General features: G+C 49.1%; 7 protein-coding genes across 7 annotated transcripts; 4 read left to right on the top strand and 3 right to left on the bottom strand.

The window, feature by feature from the left end:
* Positions 1–1770: 1770 nt before the first annotated feature.
* V1508DRAFT_218266 (uncharacterized protein) lies at positions 1771–5406 on the top strand. Its single transcript, XM_066936257.1, has 3 exons — positions 1771–2276; positions 2333–2815; positions 2867–5406. Exons 1-3 carry the CDS (start codon positions 2159–2161, stop codon positions 5200–5202), a joined length of 2937 nt encoding a protein of 978 aa, XP_066798180.1. The 5' UTR covers positions 1771–2158; the 3' UTR covers positions 5203–5406.
* Positions 5407–6000: 594 nt separating this feature from the next.
* On the bottom strand, positions 6001–8063 carry V1508DRAFT_364988 (acyl-CoA dehydrogenase/oxidase). The gene is made up of 2 exons (XM_066937317.1): positions 7755–8063; positions 6001–7700 (listed from the first exon to the last, which is right to left on the bottom strand). The coding sequence occupies exons 1-2, from the start codon at positions 7791–7793 to the stop codon at positions 6114–6116; spliced, it is 1626 nt and encodes a 541-aa protein (XP_066798181.1). The 5' UTR covers positions 7794–8063; the 3' UTR covers positions 6001–6113.
* A 1534-nt stretch (positions 8064–9597) lies between these two features.
* On the bottom strand, positions 9598–11877 carry V1508DRAFT_450223 (multicopper oxidase-domain-containing protein; the record flags this gene model as incomplete). The annotated part of the gene is made up of 2 exons (XM_066942484.1): positions 11011–11877; positions 9598–10957 (listed from the first exon to the last, which is right to left on the bottom strand). The coding sequence occupies exons 1-2, from the start codon at positions 11433–11435 to the stop codon at positions 9598–9600; spliced, it is 1785 nt and encodes a 594-aa protein (XP_066798182.1). The 5' UTR covers positions 11436–11877.
* Positions 11878–12879: 1002 nt separating this feature from the next.
* On the top strand, positions 12880–14210 carry V1508DRAFT_430327 (phosphoesterase family-domain-containing protein; the record flags this gene model as incomplete). The annotated part of the gene is made up of 3 exons (XM_066941906.1): positions 12880–13401; positions 13448–13564; positions 13611–14210. The coding sequence occupies 3 exons, from the start codon at positions 12880–12882 to the stop codon at positions 14208–14210; spliced, it is 1239 nt and encodes a 412-aa protein (XP_066798183.1).
* A 2034-nt stretch (positions 14211–16244) lies between these two features.
* V1508DRAFT_410308 (lysophospholipase catalytic domain-containing protein) lies at positions 16245–18499 on the top strand. The gene is made up of 2 exons (XM_066939298.1): positions 16245–16424; positions 16484–18499. Exons 1-2 carry the CDS (start codon positions 16352–16354, stop codon positions 18376–18378), a joined length of 1968 nt encoding a protein of 655 aa, XP_066798184.1. The 5' UTR covers positions 16245–16351; the 3' UTR covers positions 18379–18499.
* Positions 18444–20226, bottom strand: V1508DRAFT_410310 (ribonucleotide reductase). Its single transcript, XM_066939299.1, has 2 exons — positions 19992–20226; positions 18444–19882 (listed from the first exon to the last, which is right to left on the bottom strand). The coding sequence occupies exons 1-2, from the start codon at positions 20022–20024 to the stop codon at positions 18737–18739; spliced, it is 1179 nt and encodes a 392-aa protein (XP_066798185.1). The 5' UTR covers positions 20025–20226; the 3' UTR covers positions 18444–18736.
* A 1565-nt stretch (positions 20227–21791) lies between these two features.
* Positions 21792–24685, top strand: V1508DRAFT_402196 (uncharacterized protein; the record flags this gene model as incomplete). The annotated part of the gene is made up of 3 exons (XM_066938468.1): positions 21792–22070; positions 22140–23715; positions 23772–24685. The coding sequence occupies 3 exons, from the start codon at positions 21792–21794 to the stop codon at positions 24683–24685; spliced, it is 2769 nt and encodes a 922-aa protein (XP_066798186.1).
* Between the last annotated feature and the right edge of the window lie 68 nt (positions 24686–24753).

The raw sequence follows: 24753 nt of genomic DNA on the forward strand, positions 1-24753 counted from the left end.
TTGTGTTGGAAAACAGGATCTTAGTGGGCTCGAGTGGCGGGGACAGAGCTTCCTGATTGACATTGCTCTCTGGTCTAGGGTTGTTGCAGTTGCCAGTCTACTGTTTGCGAGCGAGTGAAAAGTTGGGTGTCAGGGACCTTGGGGGTTACGGATTAAAATGGGGGCGTGCTCCTTCGTGCGTTATCAGATCCTGCGGCGCTTCACCGGTTTCGGACTTTTTTTGTGTGTGGCTTTGATTTGGTTGTGGCTGTGCCACTGCACCAGTTTATGTGAGGGCAGCGACGTATGCCTGCCTGCCAACGACAGGTTTGGCACTGGACCCTTGACCCCAGTGACGCAAGTGTCATAACGTCGGCTGTCGACAACGGCCAGCGTGTTCGCTGATACCTGAGCGGGACCAAAATTTTGATCAAATGCACAAATTTTTGAGGCGCCGCTGTCATTTCTTTGGAGAGGATAGCGATTGAAGTGTCCAAATTACATCGCGTCACTTTTTAGCTCAGGAATCAATTTTGTCGGCCGCAGTAGTGCCAAATTTCGATACGAAACGGCGGATTGAGTGTAATCTTATCAGATCATCAGGCAACTGATGAGGAATCTTCGCCATATGCATACGCACGCACTCAACAGACAGCCTCTCGATCGTCAAACTTTGTCTGGGGCGTGCGCCATTTCATATGTCGCTCAATGTTTTCATTTCGATATCCAAACTCGGCGAGGAAGTCGGAGATGTGGGGCTGTGCCTTGCCGTTAGCCGAGTCTTGAAGCGTGGATGAGCATGCGGTGTATGACTATTGATACCTGTTGAGTTGCCTGTTTGCATTTTGGAATAGATATGGTGACGGTATTATACCAGTGAATGATCTTCTGGCGCAATCCCGCGCTGTGCAGGGTTAATATCCTGCACGCTGCCGATATCGGCATGCATAATCAGATGGACATGCATAACGCCAACGCACTTACCCTTTCCCGCCCATCTTGGCTTCCCATTAAAGTATGTGGCTACTGCGACTAGGAATAACTGCGAATCCGATGTATGGACGAATGATCTTCGTCATGTGAAACTAATCTCCGCACGACTGCGGCACAAACGTCAGACAATCTTTCGTCATTCCAACCCTGTTGCCGCGAAAATTATCAGATCGTCCTGCAGATGCTTTCGTCAACGCACAGTAGTAACTCCGTCGACGATCGACACATCATTGACTCACACAAACCAATCCTTACTACATTTTATTGTCAGCCAAAGTAATAGCCAACTGCTTATTCAATCTAGATTCAATTGCATTGATTATCACGTAGCGAGGCCTCAAGCACGCTCTCATCTTGACCCGACAACTCGGCTCTCGGGAATGATGGTCATTAGAAGATTTCTGGTGTGATAAAGTATTGTACAGATGTGGGACCGGCAAGCCACAACAACTAGTGGAGGCGGTACAGCAAAATCAGAGCCGAAATACCAGTACTTTGGAAGAGAAGCGGCTTCAGCAGCAGCGGTCTGGGCAAACAAACAAACAAACTGCCCACCTCAGTCCAGAACCCAGCAGTAAGCTTTGCTGATATCGAGGAGCTAGTTGGTCCCTGTTCCTCGCATATGTCCTGCGACTCGCGGTGTTAATCTGTACGCTGATGATTACGAAGAGCGGCCAAATCGAGATGGAGTCGCGACTAATGATACTGCTTACTGCTTCCTGCTCACAACGACCGCGGTCTGGAGCGGGAGCGCCACAGTCCGCCACAGTTGTCGGTGACAGAGCGTCATTTGTGTGGCTCGAAAAGTGACAGCGATAGCACCAAAACTGGTACTAGTCCCGATTAGGCGATTTGCATGCTAGGCACAGAATGGTGCGACATGAGTGCTCGGCATTCCGTATGGGTCTTTCTGCCTCTGCAGAGCGTTGTCTTTCTACCTTCTCTGGATCTTTTCATTGAATGTCTTCTCTCGCACCATAGCCCCCCGATTGTTCATTGCTCATCTCCGCCTTCATCTTCCCCATCTCCTCCGACAGGGTCTCCGCCCAGATCCGCTCTTGCATTCATTTATTAAGAGCCTGCGTCCCTCTTTTGGTCTCCTTGGCCGTGGTTTGGGATAGTCATCTGTTTTTGCATCAGCTGCATTCTCTGTCGCCGTCATATTCTTGAATTTCACGCATTCACCATGCATTCACACTCGTCTGCGTTCCGCAGCTCTCAGGACGAGAAGCGAGTCGTGATCACGGAAAAAACTCCACTCTCAGCGTCGTCGATCACCTCCAGCTCTATGTCCTACGGTTCAGGTATGCCTGTCCACGGCTGTTGCCGATCCACCTACTGACGCAGAAGCATAATCTAGCTGACGATGATGTTCTGGTAAGCATTGGGGCACCGCACATTCACGGAGATGATGCATCCATCAGATCCTCTACTTCCCAGAAGAGCAGCATTATGGAGGATATGAAGGCTTGGATGTCCAACGTTCTCTTCGGAAAGACTGCCAACCTGTCCAAATCGTCAGAGGAAGAACGTCGCATCTCTGCTTCGCTTCGTGAAATTGCTACTCTTGGCGTCGATGACGTCCTCAAGCGATTTGATACCGGATTTAATGGCATTAACCCATCTGAGGCCAGCGAACGTTTGGTCAAGTACGGCAAGAACGAGCTTTCGTCTGCTGTGTTGAAGCCTTGGTATGTTATCATCTTCCAGGGATTGATACACCCATTCAATGTCCTCCTCATGATTCTCGGTATTTTGGCTATTACTGTTGCCGAGGACCCCACGACTTTTTATTTCGTTCTTGCTATGGTCATTCTGAGTGTTGGTCTTCGCTCTTATGAAGGTGAGAATTTGCTGTGTTGGCTTCCCATCACAACCATCTAATGTGAAACAGAATTAAAATCGCAAAAGTCGTTTAAGTCTATGCGTGATTTGATTGAGCCCCTTACTCGTATTTTGCGCCCAGACGGCAATGGCGGCTTTTTCGAGACCGAAATCCCAATAACTGATGTCGTGCCGGGGGATGTTTTGACTCTTCGACCAGGTGACATCTTCCCTGGCGACGTGGTCCTGGTCGAGTCGAAGGACTTGTTCGTCTCTCAGTCTTCTCTCACGGGTGAGTTCTTACCTGTCGAGAAGTCGACGCATGTCAACGACCCCGAGTCGATCTTTGACTTATCCAACATTTGCTTCATGTCCACGTCTGTTGTTTCCGGCCGTGGTCGTGCGCTTGTCATCTCTACTGGCAATTCTACTTACATTTCTACCATCAACTCGACCCTTAACTCCGACTCGATGGAGACTCGCAACTCGTTTGACGTTGGTGTGCGCAAAGTTGCCTACTTGTTACTTGGTTTTGGTCTCGTCATGGTTCCTATCGTTATCGTTGTCAACGGTCTTACAACTGGCGACTTTTATGAAGCTGTCTTGTTCGGTATGTCTGTCTTGATTGGTCTTACACCCGAGATGTTACCTATGATTCTGAACGCGAACTTGGCTTACGGCGCCTCGGAGATGGCCAAGCACAAGACTATCGTCCGCAAACTTGATGCTATCCAGACCATGGGTGTGGTCGATGTTATTTGCAGTGATAAAACTGGTACCTTGACCCAGGACGATGTCGTCCTAACTGAGCATCTTGATTCGTCCAATGTCAATAATGTTGACATTCTCCGCTACGCTTTCATGAACTCGCACTTTTCGACTGGCTTAAGAAATGTTCTTGACTCTGCCGTTATCAAGGCGGCCGAAGCCAGCGAGGAGGTCAAGACCGACTACACTCCATCTGAGAAGGGCCAGCTTTACTCTCTTGTCGATGAGCTTCCGTTCGATTTCGTTCGCCGCAGAATGAGTGTTATTCTGAAGACTTCTGCCACTCACGCCGAGCTAATTTGCAAAGGCGCCGTCGAGGAGCTCCTGGATATTTGTACTTCGGTCCGCGAGTACACCGAAGGGTCGATCAGCGACGTCGAGATGTCGGATAAATATCGTAAGAAATTGTTAGCCGAGGTCGCTGAGCTTAACGGTGATGGTCTCCGTGTTCTTGCTGTAGCTACCAAGGCCATTCCCGAGGAGGAGCTGGAGTGCAAGGACTTCAGCGCCAAGGATGAAAATAATTTGACCTTCCTTGGTTTCCTTACTTTCTTGGACCCGCCCAAAGAAGACTGCGCCGCTGCCATTGAAGACTTCAAAAAGTATCATGTCGGTATCAAGGTTCTTACTGGTGATAACTTGGCTGTTGCTTGCAAGGTCTGCAAGGACGTCGGTATCGACACTGAATACGTCATCACTGGTCCGGAGCTGGAAGAGATCCAGGACAACGAGGAAGTGCTTAACGAAGTTGTCGAGCGCACTACCGTATTTGCGAAGCTCACCCCATTCCAGAAATTCAATATTGTCAACATCTTGAAGAAAAATGGTCACACTGTCGGCTTCCTTGGTGATGGTATCAACGATGCTCTTGCACTTCGCGGTGCGGACTGCGGTATCTCCGTCGACACTGCTACTCCTCTCGCCAAAGATGCGGCTGATTTCATTTTGCTCGAGAAGTCTCTCCATGTCATTACGCAGGCTATCATTCGGGGCAGAAAGACTCACGCCAACACAATCAAGTATATCAAGATGGCCGCCTCGTCGAACTTTGGCAACGTTTTCTCCGTTCTTATTGCTTCCGCTTGGTTGCCATTCCAGCCAATGACTGGTAACCAGATCTTGACTCAGAACTTGCTCTACGATATATCGCAGATTGCGATTCCGTGGGATAATGTTGATGAGGAGTATTTGCTCCATCCACACCAGTGGTCTGCAGACTCGATCTTCAAGTTTATGTTGTACCTTGGCCCATTGTCTTCGATCTTCGACGTCTATACTTTCGTTGTCTTGTGGTTCTACTTCGATTACAGAATGCCATTCACAGATGATGTCAAGTACTTCCAGACTTGCTGGTTTTATGTCGGTTTGATCACGCAGACTCTCATCGTGCACATGATCCGAACCGAGAAGCTTCCGTTCATTCAGCGCAATCCGTCATGGCAGCTTGCCCTGGGCACCGTTTCCGTGGTCATTGTCGGCATCATCATTCCATTCACTCCACTTGGCACTAATGTTCTCCAGATGCTTCCCGTGCCTGGCATGTTCTATCCATTCTTGATCGCTGCTATTGTCGGATATTTCATCGCGACACAGATAGTCAAGAAGTTTTACATTAGACGGTATAAGCAGTGGTTGTAGATGTCGTCATAGCATTTGTTACGAATTTACGGAGTATTCTCTTAGTCATCATTGCAAAATATTTCAAACTATTATTAGCGGGTGGAAAGGATTGGTACATTTTTGTATAAGAGGGCTATATTTTCTTCATATTTACGCCGGGTTTCTTTTTGGTCCATTTCATTTTATTGTGTTATTACTTTTTATGACAGACTTTAGAGATCATACTTTGTTAAGGATAATGTAGAGTTGTGGGCAGCTCGAGTATCGCATGTTCTTCGGTTAATGGTGGTTGCATAGATGTGCTTCATTTTTTTTCGACGCTATCATTTTTATCGAATGCTATCATTTGTTGTACGTAGGTGGGGTGGAATATGCGACGTAGTGAATTTCTTAATGAAAACGATGCATATATTACAGAGTCCGGGGTTATGTTAATATACAACTAACTTTTCGAAAAATTTGATTCTCTTTTGTAAGCACACGACCAGAGCTCTTGGTATTAAGTTGGCCCGGATTTCGCCAGCTGGTTGGCACGTGTGACGCTGCCGGGTTCCTATCAGCAAAATTCACAGTGTGTACATACCGCACAAATTGCTCGTTGCAATTAGAGGCTTCGAGATCAATACGCGGCATCTTCCAGTTGGTCCAGAGTGTTAATCCGGAACCGTTGAGAGTTCCCACAAGAGAGGGGCGATATTAGACTCTATATTGATCTCCGTAATAGTCTGTTTGTCTTCGCATGCACGACTACGTATATATTGCGGGTTAGACATGTCGGGGCCAGGGCTCCATCAATGTGTACTGTTCACCGTTTCTGTTTCCATTTCATGCGTATTCATTTTTTACGACGATATAGCAAAGCAATACAATCCATTTACCAAGACACCACGCCTTCTTCCCAATAAATACATGATTTGATTTGAACCAAATTAAAATTTTGCTCCCAACGCCTGATGTACACGCAGCGACTGGCGAATAGACAGATCTAGCATGATCTCCTCCGATCCTCCAGGAATAGCATATGCGCGAACCTCGCGGTACAAACGCTCAACTTTACCGCCCTGGCCGCCGCGAGAATACGAAAGACCGCCGAAAATTTGGGCGCCTTCACGTGCACAGAATTCGAACGTCTGCGTAGCCTGCGCTTTGAGACCGGCGATGGCGCCACCGAGACGATACATAGCCTCCTGCTCCGGCATGCAATTCGTCTGAAAAATAAGGTTCTCGAGCCAGTTGTGTGTCGCCTCGATGCGGATGGCCATGTTCGCGAGCTTGGCGCGAATGACGGGGTGGTCGATCAAACGCTTTCCAAATGTGCGGCGCTTGTGGGCATACTTCATCGATTCTTCGTAGCATACCCGCGAGAATCGGTTGGCCTGGATGATAATTCCCATGCGTTCGTGGTTAAAATTCGTCATGATGACCTTGAAGCCCTGATTCTCTTTTCCTATCAAATTCTCGACTGGAACCTTGACGTCTTCGAATGTGACGTAGGTCGTGCCGGAACTCCACATACCAGAGCAATCCATGCGACGTGTGTTGACTCCAGGCATAGTCTTCTCGATCAACAAGAGCGAAATACCGCTCATCCCGTCGCCGCCAGTCCTGACAGCGACGGTGAAGTAATCGGAGTAAATGCCATTGGTAATCCACTTTTTCTCGCCGTTGACAATGAAATACTTCCCGTCGTCGGTCTTCTTCGCGGTAGTCGTGAGATTGGCGACATCGCTGCCTGCGTCAGGCTCAGTGATACACAAGCAAATTCTCGTCTCACCGGACAACAATCCCGGTAGCACACGCTTCTTGACCTCCGGCCTGCAGAACTTGATGACTGGCGGCGCACCAATTCCGTAGCCGCCGAGAAGATTCCAAACAAGACCGCCAGATCCGGCCCGCGCAATCTCATCGGTGAGAATGAACTCATGGAAATGATCCCACTGCTCGACAGCAACGCACCTCGGTCGAATGTCAGTATATTCGGTCGGGTAGTGAACGCCGAGCGCACCGGCAAGATATCCACGGCGTCCCATCTCCAGGTAGACCTCCCTCGGAACATCCTTCTTTTCATCCCACTCTCCGACAAAGGGCTCAATTTCTGAGTCGACCCACGCACGAACCTCATTTCGAAGTGCAACGTGAGATGCATTATAGTAAGTGGTGGAGTAGCCTTGATACCATGATGGATCAGCAAAGGGCACCAAGTCACCAAAAGGTTCAAATGTCTCCTTGCCGTTCTTGACCTCGACAAGGGCAGCAGCCGGAGAAGGTTCCTCCTTTTTCTCAGCGGCAGGAACAACAGCCGCTGCACCAATGGATCCAATCTGGAGTTTGGGAGTGTACTTCTTTAATATGCCCGCGTTGTGGTACTTCCAAAACATCTTGGACGCATCCTTGCCGGCGACGCGCTTCAGGATTTTTTTCCCGCCAGGGTGCTCATTCTGGAAAGCCGTGAGGTCATATACCCCGCCGTCTACAATGATCCAGAGGGACTCTTCGGAATTGTGCTTCGCGACATCCTTTATCACGTGTTAGCTGATTCGCTTCATCTACTGATGCCTTATGGAACATACCTCTGTGGTGAAGCTTGACTGGGATTGTTGGTTGGACATGATGTATATGCTGTGGGGGATTCTATGAGAGTAATTCCATGTAGGTAGCGAGAGAACAATGCGCACGAGTGGATGCCGAGGAGCATTAAATGGGAGCGGAGCGGTTACGATCTGCTGATTTGGTTTTGCCGAGGATGTTGTGGAGCCTGGACGAGCCGTGATGACGTCGACGACGCGACGAATTCGTGTCCGCTGAGCTGCTGTCACATGCGTCCCCGCATGTACTTGAAACCGCCGTGATGATGCCTGAGCTATGGCATAAATAACGACTGGTAGCGGCATATACGTGTGCAAAGTGCTCGTAGCGTCAGATATAGGTAACTTAACCCTAATTTCGAAGGTGGGGTCTTCCCCGAAGTCGGCCAAACACGCGGATGTGGACAACAATCAAGGGAATATTAATATTGTCATGAGAATGCACAAAACGCCACCAGAAATATGTCGATTAACAATCCGCAAGAGAAACGGTAGCATTGACCGCGAGGACATGATTCTGACCGGTTGAGGTATTAAATAAGTAAGTAGTAATAACGGAACAAGGACAATGTAAACTTAACACTGGGGTTTACAATTCGATACTCCGCTATACAAGCTTGGAGCGGACCGACCAACCGACACACTTCGAGTTGGTGAAGGGGCCCTCAGTGACGGTCTATGTCCCGCCGCAGGAGGACCGAGGACACTCACTCAGCTTGATAACAGTGCCCAGTTCTCCGAAGGCGCGTATTAGCTACCGCTAGTTGGTATATAATCTGCATCCGCAACAGAACAATCACTCGTCAGTTCTCTGTTCTGGACAATACACTGGTTTTGCGGCTGCACGCATTACTCTGATGAGCCACAACTCCGTCTCTACCCGATCCGCCTTTGAATTCCGACACTAGAAGGTCCGGCACAGCGCCATCTGGCCCATCCACATCGCGTCGAGTGTAGCACAGGACACAATATCTGTGCAACTATTGTCGTGGTGCCCCTGCGTCATCGACTCATGGTTCAGGAGTGATGCTGTTTTATAATCGAGATGAGTCGATGATGTGTGCTCGAAGGTGTACGATCAAAATATTATATAAATAAACAAATGGCTGTCAACGCGCGATGCCTGTGCTATACATTTGCCCTTCTTTCTAACCTGATTGCAGACTGGTTTAAGTGCTAATTATGGGATTCTCATCGCATATGCTGAAACCTATAGGCAGGGCGATATTTGGTATCATGCCTGCCGTCGCGTTTACTGGTAAGACTAGACGTCTACGCTAACCTGAATTATTTGCTGATATTCCCAGCGTGCTGTATGGAACTCCTACATATGTTTCATATCCGGCGAGTAAGCCAACTACGCGACTTACTATCCGCAGCATTAGACGCCTACGTGGACATATATCTGCCTCGTACTCTAACAATATCGCAAATCCAGCAGCGTCGAGCGCAATTACTCGCCGAAGTCGACGCTAGACGATTACATGACGACGTACAATTTGAAGATCCGGGCATTGCTGTGCGAATATATGCGTATATCGACACGACGGCCGTCGGTGATCGAGACGAGCTGTTGTACGGTTTCTTCGCCTCAGAGGCTGAGGATCGGAGCCTTGTGAGGTTTGTCAAATTGTTAAAGAATGCGAGACCGTGGAAGTCGAGAGCGTAAATCTAGGCCATATTAACTGTATTACACTGCTCTAATAATCTGTCGTCGTAGATGGTTGTATTAGTTATCCCTATTTGCGCCATTGAATATGTTGCATAATATAATATTCAGCCCAGTACTGTAAATCTTTTTTACTATTGTTTTGGTCTAGCCTAGCCATCAAGTCGGTGGGATCATACCCTTTCTAAACTCATCTCCAGGTAGAGGCACCAACAAGTTGTCACCCAACTCACGCTCTATATTACAATGTTGCCGCATTTCGCTCGTGACCATCTTTTCATCTAATTTATCCAGCCCAACTGCGAACTGCATCATCATTCCTGCGCGTAAATGCCACAATATATGACAATGGAATGCCAATATTCCCGGATTATCCGTCGAAACCCTGAATCGGACCACCGCGTGCCCCAGTCTTGGTACTACGATTGTGTCTCGAGGGACAACGTTCTCGACAACGTATTCCGCCTCGAATTCGGGCTTCCAGCCACCTAAACCTGCATCTCCGGAAAATGCGCGGATAAGCCACATATCATGTCCATGTAAATGAAATGGATGCGCAGATTCATCAGGATTATGAATAATCAACTCGATAACTTGGCTTTTTTCATCATTTTTCATCGAAATCGGGACGACGAGTTGATCGCCGCCCAAGGTCTCTGTATTTTTCTTCCCGCCGACAGTTGGCATGGGTGCCGTGGCCGCCGCATCTACTAGTCCAAACGCGACGTGCAAATTAGGCGCACCAATGGCGGGCATGAATGATGTGCGGTTAATGAATCCGAATGGAGCTAGATTGACGCGTTCGAGTTTAAGTGTCTTTGTCCATACTTGCACGCGATAGTCAAATGGAGGAACTGGACCAGAATGCGATCCGACAGAAACAGGAACAAGAAGATTTGGGTCCAAGTCGCGGCAAAACTCGGGAAGGAGGAAGTCATCCCATCTCAAGGATTCGGCTCTCAATTTCCCAGGTACAAGGGACCTAAGCCAGATGGTTGCTCGTTTGACGATACTTGAACTGTCATCCACGAGATTGACCAGAGCACGAATCTCGGGATCAAGTGTGGGGTTGCGGTAGTTGAAGCAATTCGTGTTCATATCAGCGCGGAGAGTGACCTGGGAAACAGGACCAGACGCCTCGGCAGTGACAATGAAAGAATACCGCTGACCAGGCGCGATAGGTGCAAAATGAATGTCTGTCGGCTCTGTTTCGGAAGAATCAGCTTCGACGACCCGCAAGACATGTCTGTCTAACGAAAAGGTTATCTCCGCCAACGCTGCCGCGTTGATCACTCGAAGTCGATACTTCTTGCCCCTCACAAAATTAAACTGCGTCGACTTCACGTCTTCTATAGACGAGCATGGATATAGCTCGTGTGTGCGCGAACAGACGTCTCTAAATGCGCGTCCATTGACAAGACCATTATCCGGAACGGGCTCAAATCCGGCAGAAGACCGCGACAGATACCAATTGAACATGTCCTCGCCAGACGCATGAAATCCTGCAAAAACAGAATGACTTCGTCATCGTAGTCTCTTCCAAGCTGATATTGCTCCTCCCCTAAATCGTACACGACCATCGCACCAGCCATACCATCTATCGGCTGCGTCGACGAATGCGAGTGCCACCAAAACGTACCGGACTGCGAAAGAATGATCCTATAAGTGAAGCTTTGGCCTGGTGGAATCCCGCACTGAGTTACACCGGGGACGCCGTCCATGGAATTCGTCCCTCGTTGATGCAGACCGTGGAAATGAAGTGAAGTCGATTCGTTGAGATGATTGTTCACGTGCACATTTAACGTGTCCCCTTTATTTGCTCGGATAGTAGGTCCAGGAAAAAGCCGATTGACGAGGACCATCGATTTTGCAACGCCATCCGGATATGATAGCACATGCCTCGCGACATCGAATGTGAATTCACGTACTCGCTCGTCCGTATTTCCCGTATAATGGGGATGGTAGAGATCAATTCCGTCGCATCGTTGACATGACATGACGTTTCACAGATCGACGACGATATAATAGTCTTTGTACCGGATCCCCGAACAACCAGGACTAAGAAAAGGAGCGCAACTGTGACTAATAAGAGCCACCTGGTGTGTTGATTCCAGCTGAACCGACTATTGATTGATCTGCGGAAATAAGTCGACAGCATGGCGACCTATTGTTTTCAAATGTTTGTACATATTATCCTTCCAATACCATACACAATATATTAGGTTTTCTCTCGTATGATTGAATCGAAACAGAGTCAGGCACAGATGAGACAAGGTCGAAGTAGTTCAGACGGTAGTTCATCGCCGACGTCAGCCATCTCCTACGGAACTACTAGTAGGGTATCACATATCACATTGCTGACAGCAACGCTTCGTATGCGCCATCAAGGACGAGGCCGGAGACTGTAGACTGTGCCGGCTAGTGTGTAGGCTGCAAGTCTCCGTTAGTTTTTAGTCGATCATCACGAGCAATGCAGGCACGTGCAGCAAGCAGCGCATCTCAGGAGGGCACGCCTAGCGTTCCCCAAATGCATGTCCACACACTTCCTGGTACAAGCATGACGCTGTCAATTGGTCCGACGAGTCTCATTTACTGTTATATTTCTGTTCACGCATATCGAGGCTGAAAGGACAAGCAGATATTCTGAAAGCTACGCCAACTAAGGCGAGTCCGAATCAAGAAGTTTTTAGCCATGGCCGCGCCGTATGCTATGCGCACTTTAATTCGAGAATTTCTCGGATATCGTTTTGTCATCTGTCAGTCCCCGTGAATCAATCTGTGCTATCTTATAGGCTGAATTACAGAGACCGCAACCTATTATTGCTTCGGCATCACCGGAGCCGTGAGGTTCTTCTGTCTGCATTAAGATTCCCCCTACTCAGAATATTGACGCCTTTTGCTTACAGCAGGAATCTTAAGGTCTCAGTTGGAACAGTGAGCAACTCTGGATCGTCCCTTGATAAGCAGCTTTAGACGAGAGTACTAGCTAGTTATGGAACCGAATATGGTGATTGTTGAGGCATTGACCAAGCATCACGGACGTTCAGTAGCCTGTCGGCTGTAAGTCAAGTCAATTTCGAATATTAGGTGCTGTATTTAGGTTTCCCTAGCCAATATCCGGTCCTGTAGTATTCTCGGGACATGACATAATTTTGGGCGGGGATCCACGTGTAGACACTAACGAGCTGCCGCATCAGACTTCTGTAAGTCTTATCCTCGCGATCTGATCTTGCTTCGTTTCAATGACCTTTCTTGTGCACGGCGCCTGTGCGGTATGCGATTCCGTTGTGCACATGCCTTAATCACGGCATTCACCGTTCAAGAAATATAGATATGTAGGTTCCCACCTATCCGACAGTTCCTTGCATTGCACGAAGTTTACACCAAGATCCTTCATAACTTCGCTCAACGAGTTGTCAGTTCCTCCATTGACTTTGTATCATGGTGTCTTTCTCAAAGGTCCCCATCGCCGGCAGCCTCATGGCCAGCACCGTCTCTGCTAGTACGACCGCTGCATCCGCTTACACCGATAAGTTTACCGATATCAAGCATATTGTGTACTTCATGCAGGAGAACCGTGGCTTTGATCACTACTTTGGTACCATGGCTGGCGTTCGTGGTTTCAAAGATCCTAATATCGTTGTTACCGACGGTAAGCCTGTCTGGTATCAGCCAACTGCCAGCAATAAGGCCGAGTACCTGCTTCCCTGGTACCTGAACGAGGATCCGTCGTATGCCCAATCTACTGAGTGTATGATTGCTGGTTCCAACGACTGGACTCCTAACCACAATTCGTGGAACTTTGGCAAGATCAATGGATGGGTTACCAACAACACTGCATGGTCGTGGGGTCATCTTAAGCGTTCTGACATTCCTACCCATTTCTCCATCGTAGAGGGATGGACTCTCAGCGACATGTATCAGGAGGCTGTTATTGGTAACCTGAGCCACTTTGGCGGTTTGGTGATTAATTAATGTCTTCACTGAGCCTTCTGACCATAACTCTCAGCTATTGTTCCTCGAGCAGTGGGCCAAGGCGGTTGGCAAGGAATTCACTATCAAAGAGATGAATCCCTGGAGACGAAAACACATGTCGAACTTGGTTAATATGTTCGATTTTGAACACGTAAGTGCTTGTGTTACCTTGCGTCGACCTTATTAACGCTTGATAGCCACTTCTCGATATACCCGCGATTGCTAATAGTTCCTATCCTCACATTGACAGCCAAGGGAACTACGACGGGTATTCTCTCTGCACTGAGAAGTATTATCCTTCACTGCCCTACAGTCGTCCTCCTGTCCCTTATGGCAATCAGACAGAGAAAGACTCTCTGTGGACCGAGACCGGTCATAAGCAGCTTCGCGGCCAGCTTACCGAGGGGCGGTACCTTGTGTTTCAGATGTCTGATCGCGAGCACAGATATGCTCTCGCATTCAACGAGAAGTCCAAGACACTTACTTACACTTCGAAACACGCCCACCCAGAGAACGTTGACATCGAGCTCGAGGATGAAACGCAGCGATTCTACGTCATTCAGGTCGGCAACGAGTTCTCTCAAAACTTCTATATCAAATCCGTTTACGGATACTACTTGCACTACAGTGGTCAATTCCACAAGACGCAGGCCGAGGCCTCGGTCTTCACTATCATTTACGACCGGCAGTTGGGCTACACTATCCAGCACGACGGCAGTTTCGTTTGCAAGACCAGGAGTTCCGTTGGCTTCTGCAAGGATGCTCATCATTTCAATATTTTCTCTGTTTCTTATTAAACGATTTCGAATTGGGCTTGGGAAAATGGGTCTGGGTGAAAGTTTTATGATTTGATGATAAACAACATATAGAATTTGCATTTCGCAATGATGGTGTAGATGTGATCATTTCACAGGAAATTATTATATGTGGGAGTCTTGGTTGAGGCCGAACGCGATCGTGCGTATTGGCTAGGGTCAAGCCTGACTGCACCAGGTTGCATCCTTAGTTCGTTCGATCACGAATGCGCGGGGGAAGTAGTTCATTGCCCTGCCGGTCACAGACACTCACAGTGGAAAAATGCCTCGAGCTCAACTAGTTAAAACGCATTGGAGACACATGTGCCATTGCTCGTTGCTTCTTTGGTTGCATGCATATTTGCTGATCGTCAAATTATGAGGGATATTCCGCATTAGCTTGTATAGAAATTGGCTCAACTAGCTGATTATTTACGCGAAGCTATTAGAGAAACTGCGATTCAACCGTACACGTTTACGGCGTCTTTATAACAGATCCTCGCAAGTCCGTCCATGATATGTTTATCAGATACAGATAAACAAACAAACGACTAGGAGCGGCCAGATTCCAGAGTTTGAAATCGCTGTGGAAGGCAACTCTTCCGCGCATTCTTTAATTTAACCGCTCTATAAAAAAGCTTAATGGCACCCATCACTGGCAGTCCAGGACATACGTCATTAGTCTAACCTCTGGCTCCTTCGGCCCTCTTTTGCACTTCCTAGCACGAGCACGATTGCATCAGTAATTAAAATCTCTTACGGACAGTCTCTGTCGAGTAGGGAAGTGTACTATTGGACGTAGCGCAAAGGACAGCGACCGCCAAATTCATTAATAGGGTCCGACATACGATACTAAATCACCTTTGAGTTAAGATACCGATGGGTACTTTATACTAGTCCCAAGGAGGAATGGTCGGGTTACTCGCCGTGAATCTCTATAAATATTTATAATATCTGGACATCACTCCGCCTTACGCCGTTCATGGCCGCAGTCGTACTCGAAATTTCTTTGAATGGTCTCCTGTCCAGTCCGGGACGTTTAGGCGCTCAATGGACGCTGCTGGTTGGTGTCGCTCGCGCAGTAACGTCTTACTTTGGCATCCGAGTTGGCTGCGGGTAATTCAGTTGTTACGAGGTGGCCGCTTAATAATATAGGAATGTTTGTTCTCGAGTGTTCGACCGGATGTCAATCGGTCCTGTGTTTAGGTATAGAGACATCATCATGGCGGCGATTGGTCGGACCGAGAATTAACTTCATTTGGAAGAAGTTAAAATCCCGACGCCGACTTAGTCTAAACTTGTAAACCGCTAACGGTCAATCCTCGCAAGCATTATACATCGGCCATATTATTCACAACATTAAGCTACAAGCTGTATATGCCATATCGTGAATCACGGAATTGGTGGACACAGGTGGTGCAGCCAGATCACGTGGCTCGCGGGATTGCATAGCTCCGTCCTCCGGGTGACCCATCCACATAAGGAAATTAAATAAGCGAACATTGCCTGTGGCTCAGCACGTTGCCCTGCGTCCAACGACGATGACAGCACTAACTACATTCTGTTTATATCTCCCTCAACTACCTGCAGTCCCGGTTGTCGGAGCAACGGCGGCGAAAAAAATAATCCACTGCCTCACCACCCAAACAACGTAATTGTGTTCTGCGACTGTTGTGTAGATAGTGCGCCCCTAGACGAAAGGGCAGGCAGGGACGGGCTTGCCCTGGAGAAGCAGAACGCCAAGACGCATATGTCATCCTATGCACCGCCACAAACGGCCTACCCTGTCAAAGAGGCTCAAATTAACTGGTCGAACGATAGGCGAATCCTCGAGAGATGCTATTGCCGATAAAACCTCATCGTAACTTAAGATAAAACAACCTACTCGATGCATTGTTATTCGCTCGCTATTGTTGCTGTCACGCTGGATTTAGGAAGATGAGTGCTCCGGCGTTGATGACATCATCGCATTCAAATGCATCTACACGCGACGCAAAGTCCGGCGGGGCGGAGCACTAGTCTCGGCGGTCGCGAACCTTGACTTAACTTGCCCGCCATCACAGTCTGCCCTTATAAGGCTAATTATGCCAGCAACGAGATAGTAGCGTCTGCTGTTGACTATATTGTGATATCGCGACACCCTCATGCTGTACAGTCGCAGTCTTCCTCTGACGGCGCTCATATTTACGATCCTGTTTATTGCAGAATCCATCAGTGGTAAGTCTCCCTTTTTGAACCCTCCCTATTTCGCAGCCAAGCTGACCAAAATGCCGCAGCTGAAGCTATTTATGACCGCGATATAGACATCGCGCTGGCGCCCGTAGGCGGCATCAGCCCTTTCAAGCCCCAACAATACAATGTATTTGACAAACGTTCATCTCCAACAGGAACGTACACTCCCGGCAACGTGACCTGTCCTAATGTGGCATCGCTCGTCCGTAACGCGACTTCGCTCGCAGCGAACGAGACGCAGTACATTGAGAATCGCCATGCACAGACGAGCCCGTATTTGATCGAGTATCTCGATCGCTTGAACTTGACTGACTTTAATGCGACCGATTTTCTCGTCGACACAAACATGACGATTGGTATCGCGTTTTCGGGTGGTGGGTACCGCGCCATGTTGTCTGGTGCTGGCTTTGTGGCTGCATTTGACGACCGCACACCGAATGCGACGGAAGCGGGCCATATTGGTGGGCTGCTGCAATCAGCTACCTACATTACCGGCCTTTCTGGTGGCAGCTGGCTTGTCGCTTCGCTTGCAATCAACAACTTCCCCACTATTGACGAGCTCCAGGCCTCCGAAATGGTTTGGGATATCAGTGACTCTATCCTGAATCCAGGCGGATGGCAAGTGGCTGTTACGGCGGACTACTATTCCCAGATCATACATGATGTCGAGGGGAAGCAGCGCGCCGGATTCCGCGTCTCACTAACAGATTACTGGGGCCGTGGCCTCTCTATTCAGCTGTTCAACTACACTGACGGTGGTCCTGGTGTTACATTTAGCGATATTAGAAATTTGAGCGCGTATCAGGATTATAGTATGCCGTTCCCTATCGTGGTCGCTGATGGACGTCCGTATAATACTAACGTTGTGTCGCTCAATTCGACCGTGTACGAGATTAGTCCGTACGAGATTGGAAGCTGGGATCCCTCGTTGTACGCTTTTGCTGATCTGGAATACATCGGTACAAACATGACAAACGGCCATCCTGTGGACAATGCCACGTGTGTAATGGGATACGATAATGCGGGCTTCATCATTGGAACGTCATCTACCCTGTTTAACCAGTTTCTTCTGCAGCTGAATGGCACCGGCGTTGAAGGCATTCTATACGACGCCGCAACAGCCGTGCTCGGGGAGCTTTCTTCAAGAGAACTCGACATCTCTTTGCTTGACCCTAATCCTTTCTACGACGTCAACCGCGATATCAGTTACATGTACAACGAAACAGAGCTGACTCTCGTCGACGGCGGTGAGGACGGTCAAAACATCCCGCTACTGCCACTGATCCAACCAGTCAGACAAGTCGACGTCATCTTCGCGGTCGACAATTCGGCGGACACGAACTACAGCTGGCCTGCAGGCTGGTCCATGACTGCTACCTACGACCGTCAATTCTCGTCTCAAGGAAACGGGACGAAGTTCCCGGCAGTCCCTGACATGAACACATTCGTCGGGCTGAACTTGACAGCAAGACCGACGTGGTTTGGATGCAATGCGTCGAATATTACAGGTGAAAACGGTGGCACGACAGTGCCGTTAATCGTATATATGGCGAACCATCCGTGGTCGTATTACTCCAACACTTCCACTTTCCAATTGTCGTACGACACCAGCGAAGTCGAAGGAATTATTACAAACGGATACAACATCGCGACACAAGGCAACGGCACGGTGGACAGCGAGTGGGCAAAATGCATCGGTTGCGCTATCATTCATCGCGAAACCGAACGTCGGAATACGACGCCTACGGCCGAATGTCAGGCTTGTTTGGCAAAGTATTGCTGGGACGGAACCGTGCTTCGCACAAATGCCAGTAATGAGACCGAGCAGCCCGGCCTTGTTCTTGTCGCATCTTCGACGTCGGATGCCGCGACAATGGTGGCGGTCAGGAGTGTGGTGTGGGGTATATGCCTTGGCGTTGTCGTTGCAGGGTTGTTGTGATGTATGTAGTATATGACGATAGTTATTGTATATATTGTTTATTGTATTTGCTGGGAAAACAATCATTACTGATGCAGATGAACTCTATTTCCATTACAAATACTAATATACAAACGCGAACCGCTTAGAAATCCGGCCGCATGGGATATGTGTGATTACCCGAAAAGCTACATCTGCAACGACTATATAACGGCGCCCGTTTAACGCACATCGCATGAAACCCACCCATGTTAAAAAAAGATAATGTACAAAAATACCTAACCCAATAATGATCATTAATAACACTAAAAAATGAACGTGAGGAGAGAGAAAACAAAGAGGAGGGAGTTGTGGCCAAAGTAAAAGAATATATGCAAACTTAGAAATCCTCGTCAAACGCAAACGAGGTCTCCTGGGACGATTGCTTCGCACCGGCCATGACGCCTGCCTTCTGGTAATCCGACACGCGCTTCTCAAAGAAATTCGTCTTGCCCGCGAGTGAAATGTTTTCCATGAAATCGAACGGGTTGGTCGCGTTGTAGACTTTCTTGTTGCCCAGGGCCACGAGGAGACGGTCGGCCACGAATTCAATATATTGTTTCATGAGCTTCGAGTTCATGCCGAGAAGGGCGACGGGAAGGGCTTCTGTGAGGAATTCCTGCTCGATAGCCACGGCCTCGATGATAATTCTCTCAACAGTCTTCTTTGATGGGCGGTGCTGGAGATGACTGAAGAGAAGGCAAGCAAAGTCGGTGTGGAGGCCCTCATCGCGGGAGATGAGCTCGTTAGAGAAGGTGAGACCGGGCATAAGGCCGCGCTTCTTAAGCCAGAAGATGGAAGCGAACGAGCCGGAGAAGAAGATACCCTCGACGGCAGCAAACGCGATCAGACGCTCGGCAAAGATCGATTCCTTGTCAGAGATCCACCGGAGGGCCCAGTCGGCCTTCTTCTTAATGCATGGAATGGTCTCAACGGCGTCAAAGAGATACGCGCGCTCAGCGGTGTCTTTGATGTAAGTGTCGATAAGGAGAGAGTAAGTCTCCGAATGGATATTCTCAATCATAATCTGAAATCCGTAGAAACAGCGGGCCTCGGGAATCTGAATCTCATTCGAGAACCGCTCGACCAGGTTCTCGTTGACAATACCGTCCGACGCTGCGAAGAAAGCAAGGACGTGCGAAATAAAGTAGCGCTCGTCGTCGTTCAATCTATTTTCCCAGTCGTGAAGATCCTTGCCGAGATCGATCTCCTCGGCAGTCCAGAATGAGGCTTCGGCCTTCTTGTACATTTGCCAAATCTCATGGTACTTGATGGGGAAGAGGACGAATCGGTTCTTGTTCTCAATCAACAGCGGCTCTTTCTTCTCTTGCAATTGGAGGCTCTTGCGCTCCTTGATGATATGTTCCATATCGTCATCCATGACGACCGTAGACGCAATCTTAGGCTCGTCAGCGACGTCTTTAAATGTGCTGGCAAGGTTCTTTTTTGCTGACGCGAGGTTGAGATCGGACAGAACGTCGGCAGCCTGAGCGAGATAATTAGTCAATGTGTCCATTTACACCACACGTCGATTTAATCATGCGAATCATTGTACGACGCGTGTGTGGCGACACCATCAAAATAAAAGCACTGACCTCTTTGGAAGGAGTGACTTCGACTGGAGACATTGGTCAATGATTAGTAAAGGATCAGGTAGGAAAGGATACAAAAAAGTATAACAGTAACGGGAAACGGAAGCAAAAATACTGAAACGGAGAGGGGGGGAAGGGCTTGGATTTTATACTCACCAGGCGAGGCGCTGAGTAGGTAGACAAAGGAACTTAAAGCAATCGCGCGGGACGCGTTTTGTTTTGAATGGGCCAGGCAATGTAGAACGCGGGCAGACCTGATCAGTCGCGCGCTCCGCCGCAAATTTTCGCATCGGCCAGCCAATCACACGCGGCAATGCAGACTCCCAACGCGCCACTCACGCGCCAGCACCGCATGTTTACGTTTCTCGCTTACGCGTCACCTCACTATATCGTTTCTGCTCCTTAACATCTGCACCCCGTATTCTGCAAAATAGAAAACACATGAGGGTGATTCAGACCGCGATTGTCGTCACGTAGACACCCGGAACAGTGCATTACATTTGCGTCTGCAATCAAGGGCGGCGGTGTGAGACGCGACATTCCTGGGGCATAGGGTTCTGGAGAAACTCGGGAACGCGTTTCTTCTACTATTTTATTGCTAGGGCCATGGGTCTGATAGCTTTGAGTTTTCCCATACTTCTATTCACACAACATATCTCGCTAGTTCTGCGCCTAACGAGTGCAGCCCGGAAAGATCTAACTTCTTATACGCACTGACTGTGCGAACTGCTGCTTGTCTGTAGCTTATTAAATCCTGTTACTCCGGCTACTCGGACTCGGATGCGCGGGATCTGTCAGTGGTCATACTTGTCAGCCCCTTGAAGTAAAGTTACTGTCAAAGTTTTCTGAGAGTGATATTCGAACTTGCAGTCTCGCCAATTGCGAGGATGCCAGTGTAAGCAATTCATTCAATACTGGGCGCGTCTCCTCTGAACTTCGTGCCTTTCACTTCGTACCAGACCTGCTGGTGCATCCTGGATCAGACAGAGACGGTTTGCTTTGAGCTGCCACTAGGTTGAGTAATGCACGCTTACGCATTTCATGTTGAACTGACGTGTCCACTGGAGGGTCGTGATTATAATTCTTTCGTATATAATATTCCTGCCAATGGTGGTTGTCAGTGATGAATAAACCTCTATTTAGCTATTTAGGACTGACGTATTTCGACATTACTCTATGCGAAATTCCTACTGCACCGGATTAACGGGCAAGCCGTATATTACTGGCGAGATTAGCGAGTGCCGAATAGCAGTATATAGTGACTGCGCCCCTCCATGAACATCAAAACAGCAACCAGATCAGTGCATTGCAAACAGAACTAACCGTAAACCCATATGCAATACCTCAACGTCACTCTCTGCTACTCGACCCTACTGCTATGTATCGTAAATACCTATATCAGACGAGATGCCTATGAATATCGGTGCTTTGTCAAACATTGCGCAATTGGGAGTGACGCGCGGGGCAAACAGAGCGCTGAGGTGACGCAAATGGAACTAGTCGCGGACGACGCGCATCCTTCGAAGCCGTCGCCTCAGAGCAGTTGTTTTGGAGCCACTCATGCGTTTCCTGAGATTGCGGGATGCCGCACAAGTTGCCGGTACATGCCGACCAAAACAATGGCATGCCGGACACGAACGCGCGCGACTTCGGCTCGCCCCGTCGTGGGCGACTGCACTGTCACTTTTTCTGCTCCGGTTACGCATCAACATCGTCTCCATCGCATCGGTTCATCGCCTGCAACGCCAATCATTTTATCTTCGCGAGTGGCTGCACTGGTATTCAAACCCACAGAGAACCCTGATGTCGTCCGTCGCGACTTCCTACGCGCATCCTCCTCCCATCCCTCCTCCACCATCGCAACAACCCCATCTCGTGCCGCCCGTCCACCACGCGCCGTCCACTAATTCTCCTCTGCACACGACGTCATCCGCTACTGCTTCATCGCAAGCGACCGCGATCACCTCGATGTCGCAACAATCCCAGCCAGCCACGGAATCGCGGACATCCACTCCGCACTCGCAGGAGACGCCGCCTCCTCCGCAACTCGCTCCTGTTCCGACACCGTCAAATATATACACAGTCAGTATACCATTTTACGTGTTGGTGTCACACTTAATTTGACTGAGCGCTAATTGTGTATCTTCACAGGCTGTTTACTCTGGCATTCCGGTCTACGAGATGATGGTCAACGGCGTCGCCGTCATGCGTCGCCGATCAGATTCATACCTCAACGCGACACAGATTCTAAAAGTCGGCGGAGTTGACAAGGGACGACGGACAAAGATCCTCGAGAAAGAGATTCACATCGGCGAGCACGAGAAAGTGCAGGGCGGGTACGGTAAATATCAGGGAACGTGGATTCCGTTCGATCGCGGCCGCCAATTCTGTCAACAATACTCCGTTGAAGACCTACTCCTCCCTCTACTCGATTTTGACCCCGCTGCACCTCAATCTGAACAGACACCTACGAAAGAACAAGCCTTGGCGGCACGCAGGAAACAGATGTATGCGGTCGCTTCTCAACAAAACAGCACAGCTTCGCAAGTTGGCACTCCTAGCGGCAGTGCAAATTCTGTTTTCGCAACTCCGTTATCGATGTCTGCCACTGCAGCTCTGACAGCACTTGGTAAAGCCGCCCAGAGGATATCTGCGGCAAGTCAGGCTACCCCTCTACCATCTATCGATGTTAAGCCACTGCAACCTACTACAACTAGTACACACGAGCATCTAGTCTCTTTTGGGTCAGACATGGCTACCGATGTTGATGAAGATGAAGGTCGCCATGAGGGCGAAGACGGTCCTCCCCGAAAGCGGACCCGTTTTGATCACTTGAATATCATTGGCGAAGACGCTGTCGCCGGTGCGGAGTCTATCAAAGGGGAGCTGCATTTTGCTTCAAACAGAGAACAGCCGCTGGATCCACTAGACGCGAACACGGTTCCGAACTTTGCGCATTCCAAGGAAATCATGACGCAGATTTTCCTAACAAACGAGACTAGTGGCGTATCACAATTGCCGGTTCTTGATTCCGTTGCGGCGGGCAGTACCGGTTCCTCATCGACTGCGAAAATTGAAGTTGACGTTTCCATTGACGAATTAGGGCATGCAGCTCTGCATTGGGCGTCCGCATTAGCTCGAATTCAGCTCGTACAGGACCTTATAGGGCGAGGAGCTGATCCTCGCCGTGGGAATTATACGGGCGAGACAGGTCTGATTCGAGCAGTTCTGGTCACAAACAACTACGACCAGGGCACGTTTCCACAGCTATTGGATCTTCTGTACCCCGCGATAACACTGGCTGACAAACAGGGGCGAACAGTTTTGCACCAGATTGCGTTGACAGCTGGCATTAAAGGACGGTCCGGCGCGAGCAGGTATTACCTTGAATGTCTGCTAGAGTGGATAGTACGACACAATGGCCCCAATAGCTCAAGAAAGAGCGTGAGTCTATCACGATTTATGTCGGATGTGGTGAACGCACAGGATAAGAACGGTGATACGTCATTGAATATTGCCGCACGAATTGGTAACAAGAGTATTGCACAACAACTAATTGAAGTTGGCGCCGACACAAACATCCCGAATCGCGCGGGTCTCCGACCAATTGATTTTGGTGTTGGAGATATGACTACAAAGACTTCTGCCGCCCCTGCTCCTTTATTCCGAACACATGGGCCATTGGTCCCTCCGGCGGTTGTACAGCAAAGCAAAGACATAATAGCTTGTAAGTCTCCAGTTTCTATTTCTGTGGCAAGGACTAAATTCTAATGGTTACAATAGCAATGACATCCATGATTTCGGCTTTGGATAAAGATTTTCAAGATGAACTTCGAAGGGAGCAGACGACTTTGGATGCCATGCATGTGCAACTTCGGGAGGTTACCGTAACTCTCGCGCAATATCGATTGCGCGCTGACCAGCTGCAAAAGCAATCCAATCACCTTAACGAGTTACATCAGCGGTGCAGAAATCTCGAGAACGCGATTCGGGAAGAAGACGCGCGGTACAAGGTCGCCAAGGCTCTACTTGCTGCCGATAAAGCAGGCACTGTAGAGAAGGCGGCTGTTGAGGGTGAACCTGTGTCGGACGAGGTCATGACAGCGGATGAAACCGGTGACGTTACCATGGCAGACCTGGACACAATTGACAGTCGGAGCGACGACGATAACGCAGACGTTGATGCCGACAAGGCGTTTCGCTTGGAGATTGTCGAGGAGGAGGTTGGCATCAATGGCTCCACTCCAGAGGCAACTCCATCGGCGACCGACGGTGCTGCCCGCGAAGTAATTAGCAAAAGTGCGACTGCTAGTGTCAGCGGTGGCAATTCTGCGGTCGCTACGTCTGTCACGGATACGAATGCCACTCCTGTGGCAGAGGCAAGTAGTAGTCGAGCGATAGATTCTATGAAACTGAAAGTCGTCGGCCCTGTTCCACCGATTCCCGTCTTGCGCGCAAGGATAGCAGCATACAAGCGTAATGCGGCGCAACTTAGTGTGCTGGCACAGGTTCTTCGTGGTCGGTCATCCGATCTTGAAGATAAGTTCCGAGGTGTTGTTGCAATGTGTACAGGTGTTCCGAAAGCAGACGTTGATTCTCTGCTGGAAGGCTTGGTACAGGCCGTGCAAAGCGACCCTGCTGAGGTCGATATGTCGCGTGTGGCCGGATTTTTAAGGAACGTTGATGAGAACTCATAGTCGGTTTGTGAAACTGGAAGGTAATGGCTTTGTTTTAGTTTCGGTGTTCCAAGTTTGTAGAATTTTTG

The sequence above is a fragment of the Lipomyces doorenjongii genome, assembly GCF_038497915.1.
Source record: "Lipomyces doorenjongii strain NRRL Y-27504 unplaced genomic scaffold V1508scaffold_5, whole genome shotgun sequence".
Classification (NCBI taxonomy): Eukaryota; Fungi; Ascomycota; class Lipomycetes; order Lipomycetales; family Lipomycetaceae; genus Lipomyces; species Lipomyces doorenjongii.

Excerpts from the sequence above, each read along its gene's own strand:
- V1508DRAFT_410308 (XM_066939298.1), top strand. The coding sequence starts at position 16,352 with ATGCTGTACAGTCGCAGTCTTCCTCTGACGGCGCTCATATTTACGATC. Across the intron at positions 16,425-16,483 it reads TATTGCAGAATCCATCAGTG|CTGAAGCTATTTATGACCGC; the intron begins GTAAGTCTCCCT and ends AAAATGCCGCAG.
- V1508DRAFT_218266 (XM_066936257.1), top strand. The coding sequence starts at position 2,159 with ATGCATTCACACTCGTCTGCGTTCCGCAGCTCTCAGGACGAGAAGCGA. Across the intron at positions 2,277-2,332 it reads CTCTATGTCCTACGGTTCAG|CTGACGATGATGTTCTGGTA; the intron begins GTATGCCTGTCC and ends AGCATAATCTAG. Across the intron at positions 2,816-2,866 it reads TGGTCTTCGCTCTTATGAAG|AATTAAAATCGCAAAAGTCG; the intron begins GTGAGAATTTGC and ends AATGTGAAACAG.
- V1508DRAFT_364988 (XM_066937317.1), bottom strand. The coding sequence starts at position 7,793 with ATGTCCAACCAACAATCCCAGTCAAGCTTCACCACAGAG. Across the intron at positions 7,701-7,754 it reads AGTCAAGCTTCACCACAGAG|GATGTCGCGAAGCACAATTC; the intron begins GTATGTTCCATA and ends CACGTGATAAAG.
- V1508DRAFT_410310 (XM_066939299.1), bottom strand. The coding sequence starts at position 20,024 with ATGTCTCCAGTCGAAGTCACTCCTTCCAAAGAG. Across the intron at positions 19,883-19,991 it reads AAGTCACTCCTTCCAAAGAG|GCTGCCGACGTTCTGTCCGA; the intron begins GTCAGTGCTTTT and ends TATCTCGCTCAG.